Source organism: Loxodonta africana, chromosome 19 (assembly GCF_030014295.1).
Source record: "Loxodonta africana isolate mLoxAfr1 chromosome 19, mLoxAfr1.hap2, whole genome shotgun sequence".
NCBI classification, from domain to species: domain Eukaryota; kingdom Metazoa; phylum Chordata; class Mammalia; order Proboscidea; family Elephantidae; genus Loxodonta; species Loxodonta africana.
Genome location: NC_087360.1, coordinates 369,564 through 396,686, shown reverse-complemented (window position 1 = coordinate 396,686; position 27,123 = coordinate 369,564). Strand labels below are relative to the sequence as shown.

Below are 27,123 nucleotides of genomic sequence, written 5' to 3'. Positions count from 1 at the left end.
CCCCACCCACGCCCACATAAGGATCACCTGCCCCAGCACTGCCGCTGCCCAGACCCCCACCCCCCTAGCCTTGGCCGACTCCCTGGATCCCACAGTGTCAGTTGGCCTGGGGTCTCAGGGGACGCTCAACGAGGCCCTCAGCACGTCTGTTCACCTGTGGAGTAGCAGCCCGAGCTGTTGATCTCCACTGTGGCGTGGTCATCGAGCTCCATGACCAGGCGGCTATCATCAGCCTCCTTGCCACCCAGGTCAGGCCGGGATGTGGGGGAGAGCCAGAGGAGGTGGCTGTGGCGCTGGAGGTGGCGGGCAAAGAAGAGGTCAGAGCCAAAGGTAGAGATGTCCTCCGGAAGGTTCCCGACAGGAATGTGGAAATACCTGTGCAGAGGCAGAGCCAGCCCAGAGCAGTGAGGTGCCCACCTGCCCAGAGACAAACAAGATACCTGCCTGGCCAACTCCCCGGGCAGCCAAGGAGACACCCGGAGCCACAGAGTGTGTGGCACTCACCTGCTCATCTCAAATGCCTGGGATAGGCAGGTGTCCAGGTGAAGGTAGTGTCGAATCATGTGCCGCGCCCCATGGCGCTGCCAATCCAGGACTGCGTAGCTGACCTTATCAGTCACCCGCACTGGCACCAGGGGGAACTCCTCCAGCACAGGAACCTCGCCCGCCAACCTCCTCAGCTCCCAGCTGGACTGCACAGCAACCACTGTGGGCCCACGGCGCTCCTCCTGGTTCAGGGAGGGGGGGGGGGCAGGCTGACACGCGGCCCGGGGGGGACATGCTGCTCAGAGCAGAGGGGAGGGCAGGCTGACACGCGGCCCGGGGGGGACATGCTGCTCAGAGCAGAGGGAAGAACAGGTTGACACACAGTCCGGGGGGGATGCACAGCTCAGGGCACAGGGGAGAACAGGTTGACACACGGCCTGGGGGAGACACGCGGCTCAGGGCAGAGGGGAGAACAGGCTGACACACAGCCTGGGGGAGACATGCAGCTCAGAGCAGAGAGGAGAACAGTTTGACACACAGTCTGGGGGAGACATGCCGCTCAGGGCAGAGGGGAGAACAGGATGACACGTGGCCGAAAGAAGATGTGCTGCTCAGAGCAGAGGGGACAGCAGGTTGACACACAGCCCGGGGGGGACATGCTGCTCAGAGCAGAGGGAAGAACAGGTTGACACACAGTCCGGGGGGGATGCACAGCTCAGGGCACAGGGGAGAACAGGTTGACACACGGCCTAGGGGAGACACGCGGCTCAAAGCAGAGGGGAGAAGAGGTTGACACACAGCCTGGGGGAGACATGCAGCTCAGAGCAGAGAGGAGAACAGTTTGACACACAGTCTGGGGGAGACATGCTGCTCAGGGCAGAGGGGAGAACAGGCTGACACACAGCCTATGGTAGACATGCAGCTCAGAACAGAGAGAACAGGTTGACACACAGCCTGGGGGAGACACGCAGTTCAAGGGAGAGGGGAGAACAGGTTGACACACAGCCCAGGGGGGATGCACAGCTCAGAGCAGAGGGGAGAAAAGGTTGACACACAGCCCAGGGGGGATGCACAGCTCAGAGCAGAGGGGAGAACAGGTTGACACACAGCCCAGGGGGGATGCACAGCTCAGAGCACAGGGGAGAACAGGTTGACACAGCCTGGGGTAGACACGCAGCTCAGGGCAGAGGGGGGAACAAGTTGACAGGTGGCCTGGGGACTACAAGCCACTCAGGGGAGAGGGGACAGCAAGTCAACACGTGGCCCAGGGAGAGTGGACCCAGAGCAACGCCAGCGCCTCACCTTGTAGGCAAGCAGGACGCGCTGGATCGCTCTGCAGATGGTCTTCAAGTCGGTCTCTGCTCGAACCTCGAAGGTGTGCTTGGGAGGAGGCAAGAACTCGGAGCCCACCTGCTCCAGCAGGAGGCTGTGCTCGGAGGCGTACATGGCACTGAGGTTTGGCATCTGGTTGCTACGCACCTAGACCCATGGCGCCAGTGAGCCCCTGTGCGGAGCGGAGCAGAGCAGAGGTGGGCCCCCGCAACCCCGGTTCTGACTCAACACCACGTTCGCACCTGGGCTTGCTCACGGATATAGCCCACTCCACTGCAGGCCCCAGACTCACCCTGTCCAGCACGAACACGGATGCCCTGCGCTGCGTGGGGATGAAAACCCCAAAGAGCGCCTTGTGGCCTTGCGCATGGTGATACAGGTAGAGGTGGCGGATGCTCCCTGCGGAGGAAAACACTGTGACCTTTAGTCTGTAGGAGGCAGTGCTGGGCAATAGGGCAGCCAGCATGGACCCTACCTGGTTCCAGGTAGCTGAACTGGGCCAGAGAACGCATCTCCAGGTGCTCAAGGGCAAAGGTTTCTGCTTCCCAGCCGGAGAGGTGCCTCACTAGCTGCTTGTTCACCACACACACACAGCCGAGCTGCACCAGGGCCCGGAACAGCAGTGGCACCTTGGGAGGTACAGATAGACAGACGGGCAAGGGTTGAGTCAGGACTTCGACCACGGACACTCTGCCTGTGGGGTGAGTCCATGACCTCCACTGTCCCACCCATCCTGTACACCTCCTTCATGCTGCAGCCCCCACTGGACCCCCGCCAGCAGGCTGATGATTCTACCTGAGTCTCATAGACGCCCTCAATGTCCGGCGCCGACAGCTCCGTGTTGATTTCGTTGATGTGCTCCTGGTACATGTCCTCAGGCACTGAGTACTCGTAGAGGTGGTGGACCACGTTGGCACGAGGGAGCACGCGGTTTACCTGGGGACATAAGTGTTAGGACCCCTAGCTCGGCTCAGTGTTCCCCTCACACCCCCATGGCTTCAGAACTGCAAATGGAACCCAAACGTTTACCTTCTCTCCAGAAATCCTACTGAAATAAGGCAAAGAAATCACTTTAAAAAAAAGAAAAACATGGGGCTAGGGTGAGGAATGAAAATTCCTGGAAAGCGGGCAGATACCTGAAAGGGTTAGACACTTTCAGAAATGTCCAGATGAGCTCACACTGGTGGGAAACTGGCCACTCGATACAAAGGAGCCCCACACCCTCTCCCTACGATGAGGTAAATGCCCAGTTTTCTAAGGAGATCTGCAGAAAACCCTCCAACCCCCCCGTGCCTGGAGCTGAGGCAGGGCAGGACAGGCTCCGTGCCCACTGCCTCACAGACCCCGTGTCCGCTGACTCTCACACTGTCCCAGTGAGACACTTGCAACTGAGGCTCTGCCACCTCACTCAGGACACATGCTCACTCCACCTGTCTCCCCTACCATGTTGCAGCATGCCTTTGATGTTCTTGCCCACCCCTTACCCAGCCCTGGACCTGTGGAGAAGCCACAGGACCCCACCACACCAGGCCGCTGGTACCTTGCGATATGAGGGCCCCTCCTCTGCTTTCGCCACCCGTTGGTTCACGTAGAACACACGCGGGATGCTCAGCCTGATACAGTACAGGTCGCTGCCAATGACAGCCCACAGCCGGAACAGGCCGGGCTGGCTGGTCTCGCTGATCTAGGCACAAAGCACAGAAGGCCCTAACTCATCACAAGTGCTGAGCGTTGTGACCAGGGCCACTCCCACAGCCCCAGCACACAGCCCAATGCAGAGCCAGGTCACCACAGGTTTGCCCTTTCTCCACCCCCAAAGCAGGATGGCTCTGCATCCCAGCTCCTGGCACTGCGCTGCGGCACCCCCCCCCCCACACACACACTGTCCACACCTGCACTATCTGCCAGGGGAGGTCCAGGATGCTGCGGGCAGTCCTCCGCAGGAAGCTTCCCAGGGCCGTGGTGGGCCCCTCGCGGAGTGCTCCAGCCTTTGGTGCACTCTCAGTGCCCTCGAGACGCTGCCTCTTCCTGCGCGCAAGGCGCTGCCGGGCCTGCAGCTGCCACTTCTTCTTGTGGAATCGGAGCCACACAAGCCACTCTTCCTGGAAGGAGCAAGAGCAGGTCAAGAGAAGAGACAGACACAAGAGCTCGCACATTGTGAGACAGAGAACACCCGCTGGCCGTCAACTTTCCAAACTGTCTCTGAGGCCAGCTTGGTTCCCTGCACTGTGAAGCCTGGATGCTCAGTGGGTCCTAGGTAGGCCACACCTCCAAGGTGCCCTACCTGGGTGGTACCAAGTGCAGGGGGTTGTCCCAAGATGTCCTGCCAGGGCACTGTCAGCTCCAGTTCCTGGGACTCCTCCTGGCTCTCCCAAAGGACCCGCTTCCTTCTAGTAACAACGGGAACTGCTGCATGCGGAGGCTTCATGAGGCCGAAGTCTTCCACGTCAGGAGGTCCAGGGCTCCGACTGCCTTCTGGAGCCTGGTTCATTACGACCTAGGAATGACCAACTGAGTCTTCCAAATGCCAACTCTGGTCTCCGCAAAGCCCACCTCTAGAACTCTATCATAAGTGCACAATCTACAAACGCACAAAACACATGCATTTGTACACTCTTACTTTTATTTTTTAATAGTGCAAAGCAGAGATGTGTAGCCAATAACGTCACCCTCCCCCGTACCTGCCACCACCATGAAGTAAACGTTTACATCTCACCACATCTTTTACAGAACTTCCTTTTTATGATAGAACATTACAAAAAAACAACTAAACTTTTTATCCTTTTCTCTCTCTTTCCTTCACACCAAAAGGTAACTACTGCCTTGAGAGCTGCATCTATCATTCTCCATACACTTTTATACTTTTACTACTCATCTAGGAGCCCCTGGATGGTGCAAATGGTTAAGAACCTGACTACTAGCCGAGAGGCGCCCAGAGGCACCTTGAAAGACAGGCCTGGCAATCTGCTTCCAAAAGGTCACAGCCTTGAAAAACCTATGGAACACACTTCTACTCTGCACACATAGGATCACCATGAGTCAAAATCGACTTGATGGCAACGAGCAACTACTTATTCATAAATATATACCATAAGTAGCAACACACTTTTCTTAAGCGGCCCACTGTCTCCCTGATGTGTGATACGCCAAGCTCTCACTGACACCTGTGTCTGGGGGTTTTCCGTTCTATAGGTCTACTGTCTCAACTTGTAAGGACTTAAAGTGAGCCGTGTCATCTGGTAAGGTACACCTCCCTCCTCACACTTTAAATTTGTTCTGGTTACTCTTAACCTTACTCTTAATAAGAACTTCAAGATCAGTTTGTCAAATTTCATCCAGAGAACATTTTACATTAAATTTTATTAATTTGGGGCAAACTGCCGTATTCAATATCGAGTCCTTCCGTTCATGAACATGGTATACTTCTCTACTTATTTAGGTGACTTTTTTTATGCGTAAAAAGTTGAGCACTTAACAATTTCTACCACCCAGAGGCTCCATTTTATATGCTTCAATAAGGTTGCATAATTTTTCCATGAAAAGTCATACACACTTTGTTACCATGGATTTATTCTTTAGTATATTATTTGTTCCTATTGTAATTAGCACTGTTCAAAAAACAGCTTCTAAACTAAAATTTTTTTTCTCTAATTGTCTCTAATGCATAAGACAGCTATACGTTTTTACATATTGGCCTTGTCTCGTTCGTGCCTTATTAATTCCAACAATTTTTAGGTACCTTAACATTTTCTGTTAATTATCACACTTTCCACAAATAACTTGCCTTCATTTAAATTCTTAAACTTTTAATTTCTTTTTCTTGCCCAAATATGATGCCTAGGGCCTCCAAATAACTTTGGTTGCTCAAAGTTTTGATCATTTCTACCATAAAAAGACACTGACTTAAACACTAGCAAGCGGCCATCTAAGATGCACCTGTTGGTCTCAACCCACCTGGAGCAAAGGAGAATGAAGAACACCAAAGACACAGGTATTTATGAGCCCAAGAGCAGAAAGGGCCATATAAACCAAAGACTACATCAGCCTGAGACCAGAAGAACTAGATGGTGCCCAGCTACAACCCATGACTGCCCTGACACGGAATACAACAGAGAACCCCTGAGGGAGCAGGACAGCAGTGGGATAAAACCCCAAATTCTCGTAATAAAGACCAGACTTAATGGTCTGACTAAGACTAGAAGGACCCCGGAGGTCACGGTCCCCAGACCTTCTGTTAGCCCAAGACTGGAACTATTTCCAAAGCCAACTCTTCAGACAGGGATTGGATTGGACTATGGGATAGAAAATGATACTGAGGAAGAATGAGTTTCTTGGATCAAGTAGATACATGAGACTATGTTGGCATCTCCTGCCTGAAGGGAAGATAAGAGGGTAGAGGGGGTCAGAAGCTGGCCAAACGGACACAAAAAAAGAGAGTGGAGGGAAAGAGTGTGCTGCCTCTTTACGGGGAGACCAATTAGGAGTATATAGCAAGGTGTTTATAAATTCTTGTATGAGAGTCAGACTTGATTTATAAACTTTCATTTAAAGCACAATAAAGGAAAAAAAAAAAAAAAAAAAGACACTAAAGTTCGGGCAAGCTGGTGCAGGCCTGGGCCCACAAAAGCCTGGTTAACACTTGAACCCACAGCCTATTGTCCCGGCCGGCCCATTACCTGTCTCTTGCCCTCGAGGACAAACAACTCGCTGATCTTCTTCTGCTTGTAGACGTCGTTCTTCTCCAGCAGCTTCTTGTGCAGCCAGTCGGGGTGTCTGACTCGCGGCACCGGGTTCTTCACCTGCACACAGACGGCACAGGTCGGTGGACGTGGTCTGACCACGTCCAGCCCAGGCCCAGAATCTGTGTGTTTACTGGCTCTCTGCCTCACCTGCTGCAGAGCTGCAGGAATTGTGATGATCTTCTGTATGGCACTTCCCAGTCGCTCGATGTAGTAGTCCCAATCCAGAATCTAGGCATGTAGAAGCAGGCAATGATGGGGTGTATAAAAGAAAAACAGCGAAGCAGCAACCATCTATCAGCTTTACTACAAGCCAAGCTTTGTCTGCACCCTCTTAGAAATTTTATGGCGACAGGTGCCAATTTCACAGAGGAGGAAACTGAGGCACACAGCTTAATGACTTGCCCATGATCACAGAGCAAGTAAAGTGTCAGAGCCAGCCCTCAAACCCCGAGCCACACTCCATCCAAGAGAAGGGTTTAAGAACGTCTCCTGCATTTAGCATTTTAAAATTGTCCTCAAGTGCCACCACTTCCTCAGTTACTCATCGAGTATCAGAAAGGAGGCAGTCCAGAGGCAAGGCTCCCGGCAGAAAAGATGACCCAAGTCAGCTGTCTTCTGCTCAGCCTGCTTCCCTCCTAACCTCCGAAAAGTAGATGAAAAAATCGGCACTCACCGTCCGAATATCAAACTCCTGCAAGGAAGAACTCTTGAGCCATTTCCGGAGAAAGTGCTTCCTCACTGTGGGCTCTGCCTGGAAGATGGCCAGGGGGATGGCCCTGGTGAGGGGAAGGCACACTCATGGGCAGTGTGAACACCCTAGGTCAGGGATAAGCTCTCAGGTGTCACCCACTCCATAGTGATAGAAGCAAGACACACAGCCTAGTTTGTGACCTACGCTTTTACTTAGCATTGCCATTTCCTACAAACTACACCTTGCATCCAATATTTACCATATTTAATAACTAAGTAACACTCCATTGTATTAAAGTTACCAGGGTTTCATGCACAATCCCTCCACTGTTGGCCACTAGGCCTGGTCTCAGCGTTCAACCACTATCAGCAGAGCTATTTGCCCGGGGTAGTGGGGGTTCAGCAGCGGGATTCTCGCCTTCTACTGAGGAAACCTACGTTTGAATCCCAGCCAACACACCTCATGCACAGCCACCACCCGTTTGTCAGTGGAGGTCTGCACGCTGCTCTAATGGTGAACAGATTTTAGCAGAGCTTCCAGATGAAGACAGACTAGGAAGAAAGGCCTGGCAATCTACTTCCAAAAAAAAAAGTAGATCTCCATGGAGGCAAGCCACGGGTTTAGCACTCAGGTCTTCAGGAGCCTGGGGGTCTGGAGCTCTTACCTCTCCGTGACAGGCGAGCCCTCGGGTTTCCGGGAGATGATGTAGCGGCAGCTCAGCCCTGCATCCTTGACCATTTGGTCGCCCAGGAACTCGGCCAGGCGTTTGGCCGTGCTGATGGAGGTCGACTTCTGCTCTCCGTAGTCCTCCAGCTTCCGAGACATGGAGCGGTTCTCAGAGATGAGCTCAAACAGCTCCGAATCTGGCATGTTGGCTGCCTAGAGAAAGAGGCATGGACAAACAGCACTGCAGTGATAAAGACGGAGTTCACTGACCTGGTGATCTAAGCCTGCTCCCTTATGGGGGATGGTAGTCAGGAGGATGGTGGTCCTCACCTTGCTGTACAGCACGTCCAGCCAGTAGTCGGCCACCTTGGCTACCGAGCCATACACCTCCTCCAGCGTGCTGCCTTTGAGGAAGGCCTCAAACACCGAGGACTGGAAAATCTTAATCAGCTGCAGCTCCCCGCGCCGCTTGACCTCAAAGCCCTTGAGCTCCGCCAGGGATCCATCCTCATTGAACACAGCGTACCTAGGCACCAAGCAGGCAGGGCCGTGAAGAAAGCCCGGGTGTGAACTGCGTTTCACCCCCTCTACCACCATCGGCAGCAGCTGCCCCTCCACCCCTGAAATTTATGCTTCTCAAACATAGCCGTGATTCAAAGGCCTGTGACCTCAGAACCAAAACAGCAGGTGGGGAACAAAAGCCAGTGGCATCAGTGTCTACACCTCTCCAACTATGGCTCAATCAGAGACAAAAAGGAACTAAAGAACCAAGGCCTGTCACTGCCCTGGCACCGGCTCATGTTCCTGATTGGAATTGTTAGGTCTGATCCATCCACCTCAACCCATGTCCTTGGCTGCGAGATTCCCACCTCTTTTTGAGCTTCTTGCCTTCTTCCTTGGAGGCCGGGAGGATCATGGCTAGGTAGGGCCCGTCGACTTCAAAGAAGATGCTGTTCTCAGAATGGGTGACGTAGGTCAGCGAAGAGGGCTCTGCCAGCTCCTGGTACTGGTGGTTGGTGAAGCCCTCCTGGAGCCAGCGGGGAAGGGCAGGTCACTCAAAACCACCCCAAACCACCCACATATTCCAGTCACCGGGCTCAGTGTGGGATCTTGGGACAGAGAAAGGACCACAGTGGAAAACTGGGGAATCCCAAATAAAGCCTAGGGGATAGCTACACTATTGCACCCAAGTAGATTTCTTAATTTTCACAATCATGCCTTGGCTGTGTAAAACGTTAACATTGGAGAATGCTGGATAAAGGGTGTAACATAGACACTCTGTCCTGTTTTTCCAACTAGCAGCCTAAAATTATTTCAAAACGAAAAGCTAAAAAACCTGCATTCTCAGCTGAAAGAGAAAGAGGAGCCCTAATTCAGTCAGTTTTGAACACAGCATTCAGACTATGGAACCTCGGGCCAAAGAAAAACTCTGAGCAGGTGAGGTAGGTGGCCTAAGATTAGGAAGGTGAGCAGGCCAGTTTGAGCCATTTTCAGAGCCAGTGAAATCGTCCTTCCAAGTCCCCTTCAAAATGCTGGCACCAGGAAATCATCCAATCTCATGGTACAGACCCAGCCCCCGCCAGGAGGCCACTTACCTTGACCATGATGTTTAGCATGGCCCCAGGGTAAGAAATGGTCACCTTGGGCTTCTTCACGTTGGTAGTCTTGACAACAAAGTTTTCTGGAAAACTATTGGGCAGGACACACCATATTCCATCTGTGTCCAGCTCCAAGGGCCTCCTGCAGAAGAGACAAACATGGGCCCATGGAGCAGACTGTAGCCTCCACCCCCGAGAATAGACCATGCCCGAGGTGCACCGAGCACACAAACACTACAAATATCTCCACCAACCAGAGAGCTTTCACTCCTTCTCAGCCCTACTCCACAACACTCACCCAATCTGCTCAATGAGCTCCCGGGCCTGGGTAATGATATTGGCCCCCGTGAAGCAGACGATGCCGGCCATCTCCATGGAGTACCAACGCGCCCTGGGAGCAGGGGGACAGCAAAGCTCAGGGGCAGGCAAGGAGGCAGACGCCTGGCTTCCCTACAGAAAGTTTAAGAGCTATGGAAGGAAGACTCATAGTGACCTTACAGGACAGACTAGAACTGCCCCATAGGGTTTCCAAGGAGCGCCTGGTGGATTCAAACTGCTGACCTTGCAGTTTGCAGCTGAACTCTTAACCGCTATGCCACCAGAGTCATGAGTCGGAATCAACTCCATGGCAATAGGTTTTTTCTTTTTTTATGGAGGAGAGGGTGCTGAGAGGGAGCAATGAAAGCAGCCAAGTTACCTCTGAAGCATGACAAGACAGCTGACGAGGACCTTGGCTCTGCCCCGAGGACACCCCCTATTCCTCACCCTATGATGTGGCACAGCTGAGGCCCTGAAGGAGGCGGTGTGCTGCCCAACAGCAGGTGGCCCTCCTCTCTGCAGGGTGGTACAGGCGTCTGCCACCACCCAAAGGTCCATACCTCTGAGTGAGTGTCCCATTCTCCCAGTACTGTCTCGTCCTTCTCTGCCCTTGTCACTCCCTCAGCCCATCCTTGTCTCCCACTTCTCAGAGAAAACAGAGCCCATGCTTCCTGACTGCACCCCCCCTCGCTGGACCCTAGCCCCCCTGCTCCCCAGGAAGCTGCTCTCCACCCATCTCTTGCCTCTCATTTGCAACCTCTACCCTCTTAGCACTAAACATGATCTAGACACAGTCGTTAAAACAACAAACAATCCCCCGCCCAGACATCCCGTCTCCCTCCACACAGCCCACCATCCCCAGTCCACCTGGCTAGGCCTCACCTTTGCGCCTCCAAACCTGCTCTCCAAGGTCACAAATGACCTCCTGACCATGATATCCAATGACGCTGTTCACACGGGTCTCACCCCTCTCCCTCCAGGGACGTCCTCACCTTGGCTTTCACACCCCTCTCCCAGTTTTCCTGACTTCTCTGACGGGTTGTGTCTCCTGTCGAGAATTCTTCCGCCTCCCCCCATGTGCTCCATGCATCCACCCAGCCCCTCCGTGCTCCCCAGTGATGACGCACTGAGTCACAGCTACCACGCTGCCGTCTCCAGCCTGCATATGCACAATGATGTGCCCAGGTGCCCCAAAGTCAGCTCGTTTCCTGCTCTCCTCACCAACCCCCTGCTCCTGCCTTACCCCAATTCAGCAAACTGCACTGCCAAGTGTGAGCCTGTGTCACCCCTCCCCCTCCTCACACCGCGACCCAACCCTCAGTCACTCCTCCGTACGTCTACTCCACGTGTGCTCATCACGTCCCCCATACGCCCAGCTCCAGAGGCTGGGGGGCCTCTGCCCACACACACCCCTTGCGCATGACGTAGCCATAGAAGGAGTTGAGGATGCACTTGTGGGCCAGCTGCAGGGAGTCGTACAGGATCTCCATGTTCTTGCAGCGCTTCACCTCAGCTGCATCACCCATCTCCATCGCTGCAGACAGCTTTTTCTTCCACACCTGAAGGCCACAGAGAGGCTGAGTGGCCAACACATTCTGCCATCTCACAGTCGACACACTCAATGGCCCAACTTTTTAATGTTTTGAAAAGTTTCAAATCTACAAAAAACTTGAAAAACAGTATAGTGAAGACTGAATATCCTTTTCCCCTAAAATCAGAGATCGGCAAGCCTTCCCTTAAAGGGCCAATGGTCAGTGCCTCAGGAGTATGGCCTCACAGTCTCCATGGCAGCTGCTCAACCCACTGCTATAATGTGGATGCAGCCACAGATGGCATCATGGTTACGTTCCAATAAACCTTTATTTACAAAACGGATGGATGACCCAGCTGTCACTTCCTAACCCCATTCCAAACACTTACTTCAAAAATAATCATTCAAAAACAGTTTGGAGGCCTCAGGTCAGATAGACTGCTGCCTCTTCCTTTTTGCCCTTAATTATTCAAAGTTAAAGCAACAATAGGAGTCCAGTGCCTTTACTGCCCGTGTGTGTGCACCCAGTCAGAGAGCCCAGACCAGCGCATCCCAGTGAGGGCCCACGAGGGCCCAGACAGACCAAGTGAGGTCTCTCATCTGGGAAATGAGCTCTGCTCTGGCCTCCCTGGTCCACCCCACAGCATCCTGAACCTGACCTTGTGCAGCCCTTTGAACTCATAGCGCCGGTCCCGGAAGGCGCGAACCGTGTCCACATAGAAGGAGTTCTCCCGCTGGCAGATTGTGGTGAGGCGCTGCTCCACCCGGGTGACGTGGAGCTTCTTGTATGCCTTCCGGCAATAATCTGGAACGCATCGAGACCGTGGTGAGGGTGTGACACTCACCTGCGACATTGCTACCTTCTAGGACTCAGCCACAGGGGCACTGAGGCTTTGCTGACCTCAGCTGTGAAGCCCCAAAGCCTGGGGGAGACAAAGCATCCAGGGATGCACAGCTCATGAAAGACCACGTCTTTGAGACACACAGCTTGTGGAAGACCACATCTGGGGGACACATAGCTCGTGAAAGACCACGTCTGTGGGACACACAGCTCATGGAAGACCACGTCTGGGGCCATGCAGCATGTGGAAGGCCATGACCAGAGGTCACACAGTGCATGGAAGTCCACATCTGGGGGACATGTGACACAACGAAGGCCTCATCCAGGGGCTTTGTGGTGCGTGGATGGCCACGTGGCTCACCTGCCAGCCTCCGCTTCTCATACTTGGCCTGCTCCTCCCGGGACAGTTCGTGAAATGCTCGGGTGGGCCCTTCTGGGATCAGGGGAGGGAACTTCTCCGACTCCAACTGGTGCTGGATGCGGTGGTATTCACTGCGGCTGGCCGGCACTGGAGAGGAAGCAGCAGGGCAGAGGGGACTGCAACAAAGGGTTGCTCTGCTTCCCCCCAGTGCTCCCTTCCCAGGTGCTCACTGAACTTGGCCCTGCACCCTGCGTCCCCCCAACACTCACTGAATTCGCCCCTCCACTGCCAGGCCATCTTTCGCTGGCAGTTTGCTCCAGGCTTGTTAAAGTCACAAGCAGCACAGGTGGCCTCATCCACCATGGCGGAGGGCTGGGGGACAAAGAGAGGAGGAAGAAGAGTTAGGGTTTTGGATGGAGAGAATCCCAACTGTGCTGGGCACAACAGAAGCTCACCTGCAGGCGGTTGGTGAGGATGATATTGGGGTACATGGCCCCCACGTCCAGATGGTAAATAAGGGGGCACTCAATTCGATTAGGAACATCTTTCAGGGAGGTGAGCCTGGTCTTGATCTGGTCACAGACCTACAGAGGAGGAAATAACAGAGTCAGAGACCAAAGGAACAGAATGGTCACGTAGGACAGCCACAAAGATGCCACCCAGGGCTCCAGAAACATGGCCGCCTTCAAGAAAGAACAGACCCAGATGAGGTGCGCATCCATGGGGAGTAGCAGCCTCCCCTCCAAGAGCTATCAGGGCTAGGAAAGAACTCCGAGGAGGCCTGTGCAAGTGAGCCCACGTGTGCCTGCTAAGCCCACACTCACAGTGGCTGTCAGACTGACAGGGTAGCCATCTGCCAGGGAGTGTCCACCCAGAGCTGGCAGAGTGGCCCACTACCATTGCTCATCCCCAAGGCCTGAATCCATAGCCCATCCTCAAGGCCCACCACCCTGGATCCGTGCCCACCACCCGTCCCCAAGGCCTGCGCCCATTGCCTATTCCCAGGGCCTGCCACCGTGGAACCATGCTCCCCGTCTGCAAGACCTCTCCCTTCTGTGTCACCCCCATCACTGTGCAACCCACAGCCTGGTCATCTGTCACCTCCTCCATCAACACTCCTACCCCAGTGTCATAGATTGAATCGCGTCCCCCAAAGCATCTGTCAACTTGGCAAGGTCAGGATTGCCTTCTATGACTGTCCCCCATTTTATCTCCTGATGTTATTTCCCTATATGTTGTAAAAGCTATCACCATTATGTAATACGATGGATTAGCGGCAGTTATATTGATGAGGTCTACAAAATTAGATAGTGTCTTAAACCAATATCTTTTAAGATATAAAAGAGAAAAGCAAGCAGAAAGACATAGGAACCTCATACCACTAAGAAAGCAGCACCAGGAACAGAGTGCGACCTTTGGACCTGAGGTTCCTGCTCTGAGATGCTCCCAGACCAAGGGAAGACTAATGACAAGGACCTTCCTCCAGAGTCAACCTAGAGAAATCCTTCCCTTGGAGCTGGTGGCCTGAATTCGGACTTCTAGCCTACTGGCCTGTGAGAGAAGAAACTTCTCTTTGTTAAAGCCATCCACTTGTATTTCTGTTATAGCAGCACCAGATGACTAAGACACCCGGGAACACTGGGCCACCTCCTCAACCACACCACAGCCCTGTCCTCCAGCACAAGCACCTTGGCAGAAGGACCCTGTGCCCTGTCTCAGTGTCCATGGGACCAGCACTTATTTTATGGAAAGAAGCCAGTCTGAGAGGTCAGGCACAAGAATGCCAGCTCTTCCTATCTCCCGCCTTTGCTTCCTCACCTCAAAGCAACACGTAGACACTGGGCCTCAGGTTTTACCTCTTGGAAGTTGGTGACCTGCTCCATGGGCACCTTCTCCTCCTCCTCGATGGCATGGTGCATGGTCTTCTCGACCCGCTGCAGCAGGAAATCAAAGGCAGCAGGGTTCTAGCACAATGACAAAGATGCACCATGAAACCGAAACCCACCTGTGTTAGCCCACCTCCAAGCAATCAGAAATGATGCCACAGTCAGCATGCATGGAACACCTGCTGTGCGCCGGGCACTGCAAGATGTTCCGGATAGAATCAGGACCACCTGCCCCGGGAGGACCAGGACTCGTCTGCGATACACAGCAGGCCCTGGAAGCACCAACTAAAGTCGTGGGGAGGGCAGGGCAATATGTGGTTACACAAGGTAAGCAGGGAGCCAGCAAGGGGCCGGGAGAGATTGGGGAGAAAGGACTTTGTGTTTACTCCACTCCTGTGGCTCCCAGGCAGGTCCTAGCAAAAGGAAAGGTGGGGGACCCAGGTCTGGAGGCTGGGGGCCAGGGGTGGACCATCTCAAATCCAGTATAGAAAAAGGTGGGGGACCCAAGTCTGAGAACTGGGGGGGAAAGACACACCATCCTGAACCGGCAGGGGATGTCGCTGCGGAACACGCCTGACTCGAGGGCCTCCACGTGGCCGCCCACGTAGGTCTCAGCATCCAGCACATGGCCATCGTCCGTCAGCTTATTAAACTCCTGCTCTTGCTTGTTGGGGAAGATGATGTTGGCATGGAACGCCTGGACCATCAGCAAGGCCTCACACAGAGTTCCTGATCCCTTCCGCAGCACCTGGAGGGAAGAGGCAGGAAGGTTTTGAGCCGAAACAAGCCAGGTTTCCCAAACCTGACACCTAAGGCCCTGACTTGCAGACAAAGTCACAGAAGCACCAGAAAAGTATCAAACCTGACTCTGACATAAAAGGAAAGGAAGTCCTGATGAAGGCCACGACATAGGTGAACCTTGAAAACATCACGCTGAGCGAAAAAAGTCAGTGGCAAAAGGACAAATACTGTACAATCTTGCTCATAGGAAACAGGCAGATATAGAGAAACCAAAGATTACTAGTGGTTGGTGGGGAAGAGAGGGAGAAATGTCAAGTTTTTGCTTAGGGGGGATTGAGGATATGTTAATGGTGGTGGGGTGATTTGGGAAAGGATAGCAACAATGGGTGCACAACTTTAAAAACGTAATCAGTGCTGCTGAACTGTCCGTGTAGAAATTGTGGAGTTGGCATCAATTTTGTTGTGTATTTTCACAATTAAAAGAAACTGCCATAAGCTTTGTCTCCTATGGTTATGGGTTCCCAAACGACATTAGAGATATCTGTGTGCCAACGGCTTCAGGAGGGCCTGGCGGGTGCAGGACAGCCAGCCACAATGGCACTGACCTCATCGGGTTCCATGGGGATGATGGTGCACAGCGCGAAGATGAAGGGGTGGACATACTTCATGTACATGTAGTAGGTGGCCACTGCGTCCGACACCGAGTACGTGGCCAGGGTCTGAGGGGAGAGCAGGAGAGATACTAACTTAAAGACCTGTCAGACAGCCGTGCCAACCAGAGCTCAGGTAGCAGAGAAGCCCTGGAAGCTGGACCTGGGAGAGGTACAGCATGCCGGCTGGCAGCAGCTCACAGGGAGCAGGGCAGGACACAGGAATCCTGGGGGAGGGTGGAGGGGCACAGGTGGGCACGGGTGGGCACACACGTTGGAGCACAGGGCCCCACAGTGCCAAGTGGCTCACATGCCTGGGGCTGCTCGGCGGCCATCCGGCACATGTCCTCGGGGTCCAGCTCCACAGGGTCGTAGCCCAGCTTGGCTTTGGCGGCCGCCTTGAGGTTGTGGCTGCCCACAGGAAGGTAACTGTCCCGCTTCACCCACCTGGGGATGAAACAAGAATGGAGGCTGCAGGTTACTCTGACATGGGCCCAGAAACAGCAGAACAGGCAGAGCTGGACACGACACAGAGACTGACACAGGCCTCCCACACCAGCCCCCGACAAGAACCATCTGATCTCAGGCCTAGTTAACTTCACAGATGCATCCATAAATCACAAGAAACTGGCAGAGCCTTTCTTCCAGCCTCTCATCTCACCTCTCACCCCAGCAAGTGACTAAGCCCCTGTTTTACAGAACGAGAAACTGGCAACTGAGACAGGCTCCTCCTCTCCCTGCTGCTCCCCCGACCCGACCTCGCTCCGTGGCCACCCCCCCACCAGCGCCTGCCTGGTCTGCTCCCCCTCCACACCAAGGCTTATCTGTAAGCTCTGTGGGGTCCCCTTGGGCCAAATTCCTCTCCTTCAGCAGGAGACACCCAGCCCCATCACTTCTTTACAAAAGACCCTCCATCGCTCTCTACTCCATGCTCCCCATCTCTGTCTGCCCCGCATACTCCCGCGTCCTCCGTGTTCTTCTGGGTCCCCAAATCTTCCCTGGCCCCACCCCACACCGACTCCCCACCTCTCTCTGACCCCACATCCTTCCTCAGCCCCTGGGCATTTCCCCTTCAAGCTGGAGGCTGACACTTGCTAATTAAATGCATGATTAGCAAGCCATCTCTGCAAGATGCTGCAGCAAGCAGCGCTGAGCCCTGAGGTCACCCAGAGTGGCTTTTCCCAGCCGCACTCCTCTCATAACCTAAGAGGTTTGGAAGCTGTCACCCCGACACGCCCTGGCCCTCTGGGCCTCCCTCACGAAATCCCCCGGTGGGGCTCTGTGATGACCTGCAGGCACTGCCACCCCTATTCCCCCCGGGCGTACCTGAGGCAGTCCATGTGGATGCACTGGGGGGCCTTGTATTCCCCCTGGCTGTCCTTCTGGAACCCTATCTCCTGGTACATGCTCAGTCCATGCACAGCCGCTCTGGCCTCCACAAATGGCCTGGGGGCAGAACGACGGAAAGGCACATGGGCAGTCTGTCTGATTTCCCCTCCCCCTGCCTTCTCTCAGACAAGGAAGCCTGCTCCTGAGGGCTCTCAGTGTTGACTCTAGCAACCCCTCATACCCATCTTCCCCCTAAGCAGAATGAGGAAAACCTCTTGGCCCCCTCTCCCTCCCAGATGCCCATCACGTACTCACACATAAAACCTCAGACTCACCAGTCAAAGAAGTCTCCATTGTAGGTCACCATGATGGTGGGCTTGGTCTCCTGCACATGCTCAAACCACCTCTGGATGAGATGAACCTGAACCCAACACAGGACAGCAGTCAGGGGTCTTCTTTTCTCTCCTTCTAGATGTCTCAGATCCCACTCTCAGAGTGTGGAAAAAGCTACACATGTCAGCATTTTATTCCCACCCAGCCCAGTCTCTATTATGAAGGCAACATGGCTGAACACCAGGTGCAGGGAGCTTTGGCTCTGACTGAATGAATGCCAGGGGGCCTCAAACCCATCACAACGTTTCCTCTTCACATTTCACCCCATGATGTTTGGGCAGTTTCCCATGTGGCACCTATTACCTCATCAGGTTCATTGAAGACACAGAACGGCCCTTCATATTCTGGCTTGGGGGTGAACTCAAAATCTTCGATATCTTCCGAAACAATCTCCCTGTTAGTGATCAGGTAACCCTGGTAAGGTTTAGCAGCAGCAACGTTAGAGACAGCAACATCAAAGGTACAGCCCTCAACACTCCACCCAGAAACTCTGGAAGGACAAAAAACATCTGCAGCAACTTGAAGGCATCATGAGCTCCCAAAGCGGAGAAGTACTCCCTGGCCCCCCAGTGCTGTCAGCAGCAGGAGGGACAAGCTGGATGTCCGGATGGTTCGTTTATTCACTCTCCTGGACTCCATCCACTCATTTATCCACCCAGCAAGTATCAACTACGCAGCAGACACTGCTTTATTTCTAGGGGCCAGACAAGGTCCCTGTCCCCATGGAGCCTATCTCCAAGAAGCCAAGCCACTCACCTGCCCATCAATCATGTAAGAAATCATCATAATCTGGTCAGTCTCAGCATCAGGAAACTTGAGAGGTAATTTGGTTGTTTCAATGTCAAATGCCAAAACTACAGGGTCCTGAAAGTACAGAAAGTATACTACACACCAATCTGACCTCTGAACACCCGGGTTAGTCCCAAACCCAACCGCCAGCCTGCTCAAACGCCCAGTTTCTGAAAGCAAGAGTCAAACCGCCACTGGGACAGGTTCGGAAAGGGCTGGGACAGATGCCCAGGGACTGACTGACCTGCCTCAGCAGTACCATGCCTACTGATGGCATGGAAACTTAATTTAAACATGTAACAAGCAAAGACTACAGCAGCTGGTTAAGAGTAAAGGCCTGGCATTACAGAAAACTCTAGTTTCAAAGTTGTTTAAAACGTGTTACACCTCAGTTTGACTTTTTACAACAACACTGACAGCTGACTGCGGTCCAGAAGTTGACAACTTCATTTCAGAAATGGGAAAACCCAGTACAATGACTTTTCTAAGGTTAAGTGGCTGTACTTGAAGCAAGGACTTCCCATGATAAATCCAACGCTTTTCTACCTTGTCATTTCACCATCAACCTCCAAAGTCACGGCTTTCCTCTGATGTTCAAACCCAGCCTAGCTCAGATATTGACATCACATGGTAATGTTCAGGTACAAAATAAAACTATACCTGGAAACTGATGGAAAAATTATAGCTCCCTAGCTCTTTTAAAAAAGAGCCAAACCAATCTCTGAATCAAATGTATCTTTCAGCATTGGTTTTGATCTCTGTAGACCAGTGGTACACAGCCTTAGGAAAGCAAGTGGAAATTGCAGGACAGAGATCTAGACAGTACTTACAGGTCGTTCAACAAGGTCATCTCGGCGGGTGATTTCCACCGGAAAGGCACTGCCTCTGTACCTGACGTTATACCAGTGAGCCTGTGGGATGTGTAATGCATTAACTAAAGGGCCCCACATCCAGGGAAGTCTGTTTCTCTGTGGATTTGTCCTTAAGTATCATCTCCTGGCATATAGGGCCCTCATGTAAGAAACAGCCCTGGATTTCACCTGGCCCACTCACCACTTGGATCTTCAGGTCAATGGAAAGGCGGATGTGGTATGGGACATCATACTCTCGCATGTCCACAATGTTGTCCATCTGGTCAGCTATCTTTTTAGAGGTTTCCTCTTCATCAGTAATTACTCCGCCCCCTTGCAGAACACTACAGATGAAAAGAGTGAGCAGTCAACTCAACCACACTCAGCAAGACGCTGGAGGAAATGAAGGCAAGAGTCAATGACAGTGAATAGGAAAGGTACATCAAGGCGGTCAGGGTCAGCAGGACAGCCTTTCCTTGAGGAGTGACCTTGGACGGTCACCTGCCCAAGTACGGGGAAGTCCAGTGTGTACTTAAGATCCATGTACGCTCTACTATGTAAATTATACCTGTTTTTGAAAAAAGCAGGAAAGCACATTCAGGCTCAGTGTTGGCCGTCAAGGAGTGCACTGGTGTGGCATAGGTCATTCCTCCCGCCCCAGTGGCTGCTCACCATCCCATGTCCCCTGCTACACGGGAGGCAGGACCATGCAGAAGAGGGCAGCACCTGTGGCATCAGAGAGCTGTGTGTGGGCCCCAGGCTGGCTGTGTCTGCGTATGTAGCCCAACCTTCAGTTTCTTCACTGAGAAATGAGGATGATAACAGACCTATTCCACAGGAGTGTCGTGTGGGTTAAATGAAGTGATGGTCACATGGCTCTGAGCACAGTGTCCAAGGCAGAGTAAGTGACTGAAAATGATAACTGCTTCCATATCCAAGTTAGTCTTATCAGATGCAAGCTGTCACTAGAATATTCAGCCCAATATTGGCCCACTCAATGTTCAAATATTGAATGGGCTATTAAGGAATAAAAAAGACAACTGAGTCTCAGAGAAGACTTAGGCCACTGGGGACTCGGTGTGTGATTACACCTCATAATATTCTAAAAAATAATTTATAGCACCACTGGGGAAGTAGGGGGAACTGTAGAAATTTTCAGGGTTCCAGACTTCTTTGGCCTGAGGGTATCAGCTCTTTTGATATCACTGTAACATCTAATTACTCGAGATTTTCTCTTCTTAATCTTTTATTCTGCTTCCTACGTTGTTATTGTTTAGATGTTTGATGAACAGTGTTTGATTTTCTATATTTAAATTTCTCTGTACACTATCCGAGGTTCTCTGTAGAACACATGCTATGTAAGTGTTAAGCACTTAATAGCACTTAATAAATATTTATAAATGGCCTAACACTTTCCATAAACCATGAAAACACACTGTGTTATGGTGGCTGGATTAGGGGTCTTTCTTTCTTTCAAATTTCTTTACTGTTATTCATTATTAGAGCCATAATCTAGCCCCTAGGTGAGAAAGGAGAGATAGCTAAAATACAGAACCGAGAGAAGACCTGGAAGCCGCCTTATTTAACACAGTGCTTTTACATAATTGCTCAAAAGTGTCTCCACACCAAATGAAGCCCATCATTAAGAAAACTTTACAGCCGAGTTTCCCTGCTCCTTACACCTCCTATTCATCTTATACCTTAAGAAAAAACAGGAAAACAGTCATTCAGGACCAACTAGCTGCTTTGCTTAAGAAAACGGCATGTACCTGGAGAGCATAGCCGTGTAGGTGTCGCTGGCATGGTCCTGCTCTCGGTTCTTCCTCACTGCAGGGGAAATCTCCTTCCTCGCTTTGACAAGATCCTCAACCGTGTTAAAGGACAGTTTAATGTAATTTCGCTTCAAACCCACTAAATGATTTGGCTGTAAAGCGAAGAGGTTGTATTCGTGAATTCAAGAGAACAGGGCTTTGATGGTGAGAGAAAACGAGGGGGTAAAGACTCAAAGGTAAATTCACATCAATCACAGAGTTGGTAACTCCACAGCACCTTGCTCAGCCTCGCACAGGGCACTGACTAATGCTGGGAGAGCTCTTTGAAGAAGATTTACGCACAGTCGCTAAAGCCCAGTCAACCATACCCCCTTCCCATCATTAATTACTCCCTGGGTCATGAATAGACAATCTGCCTTTCTAGCTCCTTCCCAGCTCACTTGGCACAGACAGTGGGGGCAACAGCCTCACTGACCCCTGGTAGGCATGGGTTATACCTACCAAGTCCAGATCTTCTTTGGGGACAGTCTCCACTTTAGCAATTTTACCCTGAAACTTCCTGGAGAGAAAAGATGAAACTTCTCGTTCACAGCCCTGAATCAGGATGAGAATTAAAGGACTTTCCATTAGTAAAGTCTATTTGTTTCTGTGCCTGTATCCCTAAAAGTTTTCTGATTTCCAAAACCCAAAGAATTGGCGGCAAAGAATAAGGCTCAGGTCATATGGCCTGCTCTATGAAATGTAAGCTTACCTTTCTGGTTGCAATGTAGAAATATGGCTTATAGGGTAACGCCACCTGCAAAAGAGTCAACAACCCACCCAGGGACGATGAGAAATTAAAAAATGAAGACAGGCTGTTTATAAGCCATGAACAGCCCCAACGCACCCTTGACTGAAAGGTCACCGAAGAAAGTTAGCACAATAGGAAAAGAGGATCAGCTCAGGTCTCAGGAGCAAGAATCTAAGAGACACTGTTCACCATTCAGAGTCCTGATGAGCTAATTAATGTCTTTTAGGAAATCTCGAATGATGACCAGTGATCCTCCAATGGGTCACGTGTTCTCGACAGACTGCAGGCAGGTGCACACTAAAAGCTGCCTCGTCCCGCTCCTGAACAATCACAGAGCTAAGTGAATTCTTGTCATTTTAGACCCTGCAACTCATCACTGAGTGGGTTTTAGCTTCTTCAGGCGCATGGCTTACCTTAAATCTGCTCCCATCGTCTTGAATAAAGTAGTAATCTACTGCACTGACTAAGCGCTTATCTTCATCTAAAACCTCAGTCTGAAAGAGAATATTGCAGTCAACAGGGGCACAAAATTATCCTTTCCATAGTACAAGAGCTCTTTTCCTTCTACTCTGTGGGAAACTGAGCACTTTACAAATAAAATCCTTCCCTTCTAGCTCTTAACTCCACCCCCGTGTAAATGCTACCAGCCTCATTCTTAAGGAGTATACCACAACAGCCTCCACACTGGGATTTCTCTCATAATCCTTGAAAGCTGAATTCTGATGGTGGACCTTCACCTCAGTCCTTCCACAGTGGCCTCTCTGTGGCGCTCAATGCCGTTCAAACAATCAACAGGTCTCCACTATGTTCAACCATTCTCAGACAAGAAATACACTACAAGAAGGGATGCCATTGCCTGGCCAAGTTGGAGAATGAGTGAAGGCAAAGTCCAGGTGCTTACAGGATGCATGTTGATGAGCCAGCCTGTCTTCTCTCCAGGCTCCTTCAGCCTCTGAAAACCAAACCGCAAATCCATCTTATCTGTCCACTGACTTCGCTCCAAGCGCTTGAGTGCCGAGACTGAAGAAGAGGGCCCGTCATCCCTGAGGAAAAGGAGGAGGGAAAATCCAGTCTTCATTTTCACAATGCCATCTACTCACACAACCCTTAATTTACCTAATTTAAGTGTTACGGCTATAACACGGTACATACACTCCTAAAAAACCTCGTGTTTGGCAAAGCAGTTTGTTAAAATAATAAGACTCATGGGAAGATACGATTAGGGCAGATCACTCAAAATCTACGCAACTTTCTAAGCAGAACACAAACAATGATCGTGGCCGCGTACTGCCTCAGGAACGTTCACAGCAGCTTTACTCATGACAGCCAAAAAGTGGCAGTTCTTCAAAAGGCAGAGTTAAACAATCTGTGGTACATCCACACCATGGAATGCCACTCAGCATTAAAAAAGAACAAACTGTTGGTACACACGCAACTTGGATGCTTCTCAAGGGAATTATGCTGAATGAAAAAAAGCCAACGCCAAAAAACTACTGTATGGTGGTTTGAACCTACCAGCTGCCCCACAGAAGACCTGGCGATCTGCTTCTGTTAAGATTTCAGCCTAGAAAAACCTATGAGGCAGTTCTACTCTGTCCTATAGAGTTGCTATGAGTCAGAATGGACTCATGGAATGCAACAACATGATTCCATTTAAATAGCATTCTTAAAATCACAAAATTAGAGATGGAGAACAGATTAATGGTTGCCAGAGACTGGGAGCAGGGTGGCTGTAGCTACAAAAGGGTAGCATAAGGAATTGTTAAGATAGAACTGTTGTGTATTTTGACTGTCTTAGTGATCACACAAATCTACATGTGATAAAGCTGCACAGAACTGAACATACACACACAAGTGTGAGCGCGTGTACAACTAGTGAAATCTGAAGAGCGTGGATGCCTGGCATCAGTGTCACATTCCCGGATGTGATGCAGTACTATAGCTATGCAAGATGTTACCACTGGGGGAAACTGGGTGAAGGGCACACTGGCTCTCTCTCTGTATTATTTCTTACAACTGCCTAACAATGTACAACTATCTCAAAATAATTTTTTTCTTAAAACAAGAGAGTGGAAACACTGCCTTGTGAGTACTGAGACCTCTGAGCACAGGAGAAAAGTGTGACCTGCCACACTGAGAACAGTGTAAGGCAGAGGTGCACATCTCTGAGAAGGGAGGCCCAGGTGTAGATGCTCAATAGAACTAAAAGAGCACATATCTGAGCAACACACCATTTAAGGCTTTCTCCTTTCCTACCGAGGGTTAAAATTCCATTCCCTCCATTCCAATTCCCTCTGCCTGGGAACAATCACTAATGAACCGTTTCAATCTCCACATTTTACTGACATCATTTCCCTATTTACCAATCACATGGGAGCTAACTGGTGTTATGGAAACATCTGTTGAAGCAAAACCGCCTATACCTTGAAAATGCAGGTCTAGCTGTCAGAAAAATCAAATATGGATAAAAATGGAAACACAATATTGTTCTGTGAGGTTATGGAAGGATATACCTCAACTTTTTTTTTTAGTAACAACAAAAGGAGCAAACTCGTTTTTCTCTGCTCTATAGTACCAATACCAATACATCTCCCTCAAACTTCCCAAGCCTCTTCTGGTTAGAATCTGTAATAACTCTTCATAAGTTTTTTGCTGTAAACCTTAAATTAAAGTGCCTGATGAAGATTTTTTACCACCACAAAGAACTATTCATACCAAACCTGTTCTGATTCCAGGGCTTAGATTCTCCCCAACTTGTTCACTAGCTTTAACTCCACAGGTGTGATCCCATATGGATGGACCAGAATAACTACAGCATTTCCTTTTATTAGTATTTTAGCTTGAAAAGCAGAAATGGCTTGCTAGCTTCTTTTTTAAACCAGTCCTGAGATTCTGAAGTCTGTATATTTTTTGGCCAGAACCCTTATTTACTTTCTAAGCCACATATATTCTCCATTTCTCAAAAACGTATAGGTAAGAACCAAATCCTTGTGCCTTTTTGTCTTAATAAATGAGCTACTTCATTAAGCAGTGAGCCAAGAAAATATATACGTTTAGAGTTGGTGTCGGCAAAGTGGTGGGAGATGGTGAATAGGGATGGTTAAGTATACATTTGTTGTGCAGAAACAACCAGGCTCCAACTGTTCCGCCTCCTGGACTCTGCCACACAAGCATATGCACAGATAGAGTAGTTCTTTGTTGCAGGCTGCTCTCTTGACACTATTTCCCTAAAAGCTGTTCATGTGTGTCTTCCACAGAATAGGGCAACGTAGGTTGTTATACAATAATTCAGAAGTCAAAGGAGTTCTCTCCCCAGCTCTTCACGGATGTTCATTCCTTCCCTGCCACTACTTTTCACTCCTCAGGAACATACCTATTTCATAGTATTAAGGATTAAATGAGCTAATTCATGTAAAGCATTTAGAACAGGGTCTAACACATAGTAAAAGCTAAATGGTAGCTATTATTAATACTTTCTATTATGACGACAGCCTAACACCTTTTGTAAGGGCATCACTGAGGACATGGGGAGGCAGTGAAGAGAAATGGATAAGAGCACAGGCTTTCTCTCATAGTGCATCCCTGCACACTGCAATCATGAACTCAGGTAAATTGCTTCACATCTCTAAGCCCTGGTTTCAAGAACACAATGTAGATAATAGTAGTATATACTTCACAGGGTTTTCCATTAGGAGTCAATGAAATGATGAATATAAACCATTTAGCACAATAACTATTAGCTATCATCATTATTATTGTCGTTGTTATTAACCAACACAGCACTCAATCTCTCCTCTGTGAAGAATTTTGTGCAGAGCTGTCAGTAAAAAGCTTTTGTGTTCTCTCCTTGTGGCTAACAGGAAGCACACATCTAATCATGTTGACATTTTGCTTTGACCACCAAAAAGCTCCGTATTACTATACTTGGCCTACCTAATCTGCATCCTGTTTCCCTCCCAGGTTCTTGACTCTCAATTTATAGCTTCCCTCCATCCTGAATTTATTTTTATTATACAGATTTTATGGAAGATTGCAAATATAACTGTGGAACCAGGTGAGCCGTAAATACAAATATCTAAGTAATAATAATACTGTGAAAGACAACAAAGTGATGATGAACAAAAAACACTTGGATAAGGGGTGAGGAAAGCAGGGATTGAATCCTCACCGCCACTAGCTGTGTGATACATCCCTATTACCAAATGAGGAAATCCACTTTTGCCTTGCCTTGAAAGTAACAGAGATGTACATAGCAGAGTGGTTCATGCACTGTAAACTACTCCATGGAAAAAGAATAAGAAACAATAGAGGTAATGTTTTTGTAAAACTATACACCAGTGATTCTCAAAAAGAAAACATTACTTTAATTTAGAAGAGCCTCTGGAGTGAGTCCTAGCTGCCTCGACCCCAGTGGGGGTAGGGAGGGAGAATCACTACAGCCGTTGGTCATTCGCAGCTGTTCCTAGAGGTGGGTCCTTGCGTTGTGTGGGTAACAGAGAAAAGAGGAGAGAAAAAGGTGAAGAACACCTTTTATACCAAAACAGGAAGCTGGAAAAAACCTGAACAAGCCACCAAAACTGACCGAAGGAAAACGTCAATAAATGCCAAAAGCCAGGTGATGGCTACCCAAAGGTTCACTATACTTTCTAATGCTGTGCACATTTCAAGTTTTTCCTCAATGAAAATGTTAAAACGGTCAAAGGCTAAGATGGAGATTCTTATTCTTTGATTTTTCCAGAAGTGTGCAAATCTGTTCACGAAACTACAAACACATACGGTAGCACCCAAGTTAATAAATTCTGGGCAGGACACCAAACCCATCATTGCCAGAAGACTGCTTTCTGCCCCAGAAACGGTTCTCTTAACTGCAAGCCTAGACCCTTCACAGAAGACAACAACGACCAGGGATCGCCGCGCCCCAGCTCTCACGCCGCAAACTCCCTTTCCTACCGGCGGCTGCGCACACCGCCCCGCGGCCGCCCGCACAGGCCGTGCGGTTTTGACGCTGCTGCACAAACGTGACCTCCCTCGTCCGTTCGGCGTTTCCCGACCCCGCTCTGTGGAGGCCCGGCGGCCCCGGCATCATCCCCACGGGCGCTTCCTAGGGGCTCAGCGGCTGCAGCGCCAAACGCGCCTCAGAACACCGTGGAGCCCTGCGGACGCCCCGTGCCCGGGAAGGGCAAGGTCGGCTCTCACCGGCTGGCCTCGCCGTCCGCGCTCGGCTCCGCGCGCCGCCGCCCGCTGTTGTGCAGAACCATCGCACCGCTCCCGGCCGCGCCGGAGGATCCTTTCCCGAGAGGAATTTGGCGCGCTCCGACCAACTCTCGCGAGAGACCGGAAGTACGCTCTCGCCGAC

The 27,123-nt window shown here is 50.7% G+C and overlaps 1 protein-coding gene across 3 annotated transcripts in view; it reads right to left on the bottom strand.

Annotated features, from left to right (window-relative positions):
- Positions 1 to 27,063, bottom strand: part of POLE (DNA polymerase epsilon, catalytic subunit) — a 55,008-nt gene extending 27,945 nt beyond the window's left edge. The window contains exons 1-38 of one of the 3 annotated variants that reach the window (XM_003421258.4): positions 26,964 to 27,063; positions 22,669 to 22,810; positions 22,181 to 22,261; positions 21,729 to 21,773; positions 21,479 to 21,571; positions 20,975 to 21,129; positions 19,408 to 19,549; positions 19,185 to 19,265; positions 18,322 to 18,429; positions 17,869 to 17,979; positions 17,508 to 17,593; positions 17,170 to 17,289; positions 16,158 to 16,290; positions 15,799 to 15,912; positions 14,988 to 15,200; positions 14,423 to 14,530; positions 13,022 to 13,150; positions 12,836 to 12,938; positions 12,567 to 12,713; positions 12,024 to 12,169; positions 11,244 to 11,392; positions 9,814 to 9,906; positions 9,513 to 9,657; positions 8,787 to 8,944; positions 8,248 to 8,443; positions 7,916 to 8,130; positions 7,234 to 7,336; positions 6,708 to 6,788; positions 6,495 to 6,617; positions 4,103 to 4,315; positions 3,711 to 3,920; positions 3,359 to 3,502; positions 2,614 to 2,754; positions 2,294 to 2,447; positions 2,111 to 2,217; positions 1,789 to 1,965; positions 505 to 728; positions 155 to 375 (exon numbers count right to left, since the gene is read on the bottom strand). In XM_003421258.4, the coding sequence (XP_003421306.1) occupies positions 155 to 375; positions 505 to 728; positions 1,789 to 1,965; positions 2,111 to 2,217; positions 2,294 to 2,447; positions 2,614 to 2,754; positions 3,359 to 3,502; positions 3,711 to 3,920; positions 4,103 to 4,315; positions 6,495 to 6,617; positions 6,708 to 6,788; positions 7,234 to 7,336; positions 7,916 to 8,130; positions 8,248 to 8,443; positions 8,787 to 8,944; positions 9,513 to 9,657; positions 9,814 to 9,906; positions 11,244 to 11,392; positions 12,024 to 12,169; positions 12,567 to 12,713; positions 12,836 to 12,938; positions 13,022 to 13,150; positions 14,423 to 14,530; positions 14,988 to 15,200; positions 15,799 to 15,912; positions 16,158 to 16,290; positions 17,170 to 17,289; positions 17,508 to 17,593; positions 17,869 to 17,979; positions 18,322 to 18,429; positions 19,185 to 19,265; positions 19,408 to 19,549; positions 20,975 to 21,129; positions 21,479 to 21,571; positions 21,729 to 21,773; positions 22,181 to 22,261; positions 22,669 to 22,810; positions 26,964 to 27,025 (5,173 nt within the window). In that variant the 5' untranslated portion in view covers positions 27,026 to 27,063. Of the gene's footprint in view, positions 1 to 154; positions 376 to 504; positions 729 to 1,788; positions 1,966 to 2,110; positions 2,218 to 2,293; positions 2,448 to 2,613; positions 2,755 to 3,358; positions 3,503 to 3,710; positions 3,921 to 4,102; positions 4,316 to 6,494; positions 6,618 to 6,707; positions 6,789 to 7,233; positions 7,337 to 7,915; positions 8,131 to 8,247; positions 8,444 to 8,786; positions 8,945 to 9,512; positions 9,658 to 9,813; positions 9,907 to 11,243; positions 11,393 to 12,023; positions 12,170 to 12,566; positions 12,714 to 12,835; positions 12,939 to 13,021; positions 13,151 to 14,422; positions 14,531 to 14,987; positions 15,201 to 15,798; positions 15,913 to 16,157; positions 16,291 to 17,169; positions 17,290 to 17,507; positions 17,594 to 17,868; positions 17,980 to 18,321; positions 18,430 to 19,184; positions 19,266 to 19,407; positions 19,550 to 19,773; positions 19,902 to 20,974; positions 21,130 to 21,478; positions 21,572 to 21,728; positions 21,774 to 22,180; positions 22,262 to 22,668; positions 22,811 to 26,963 lie in introns of those variants that run through there. The other 2 variants (XM_010600811.3, XM_023540420.2) reach the window with 2 other exon arrangements.
- Between the last annotated feature and the right edge of the window lie 60 nt (positions 27,064 to 27,123).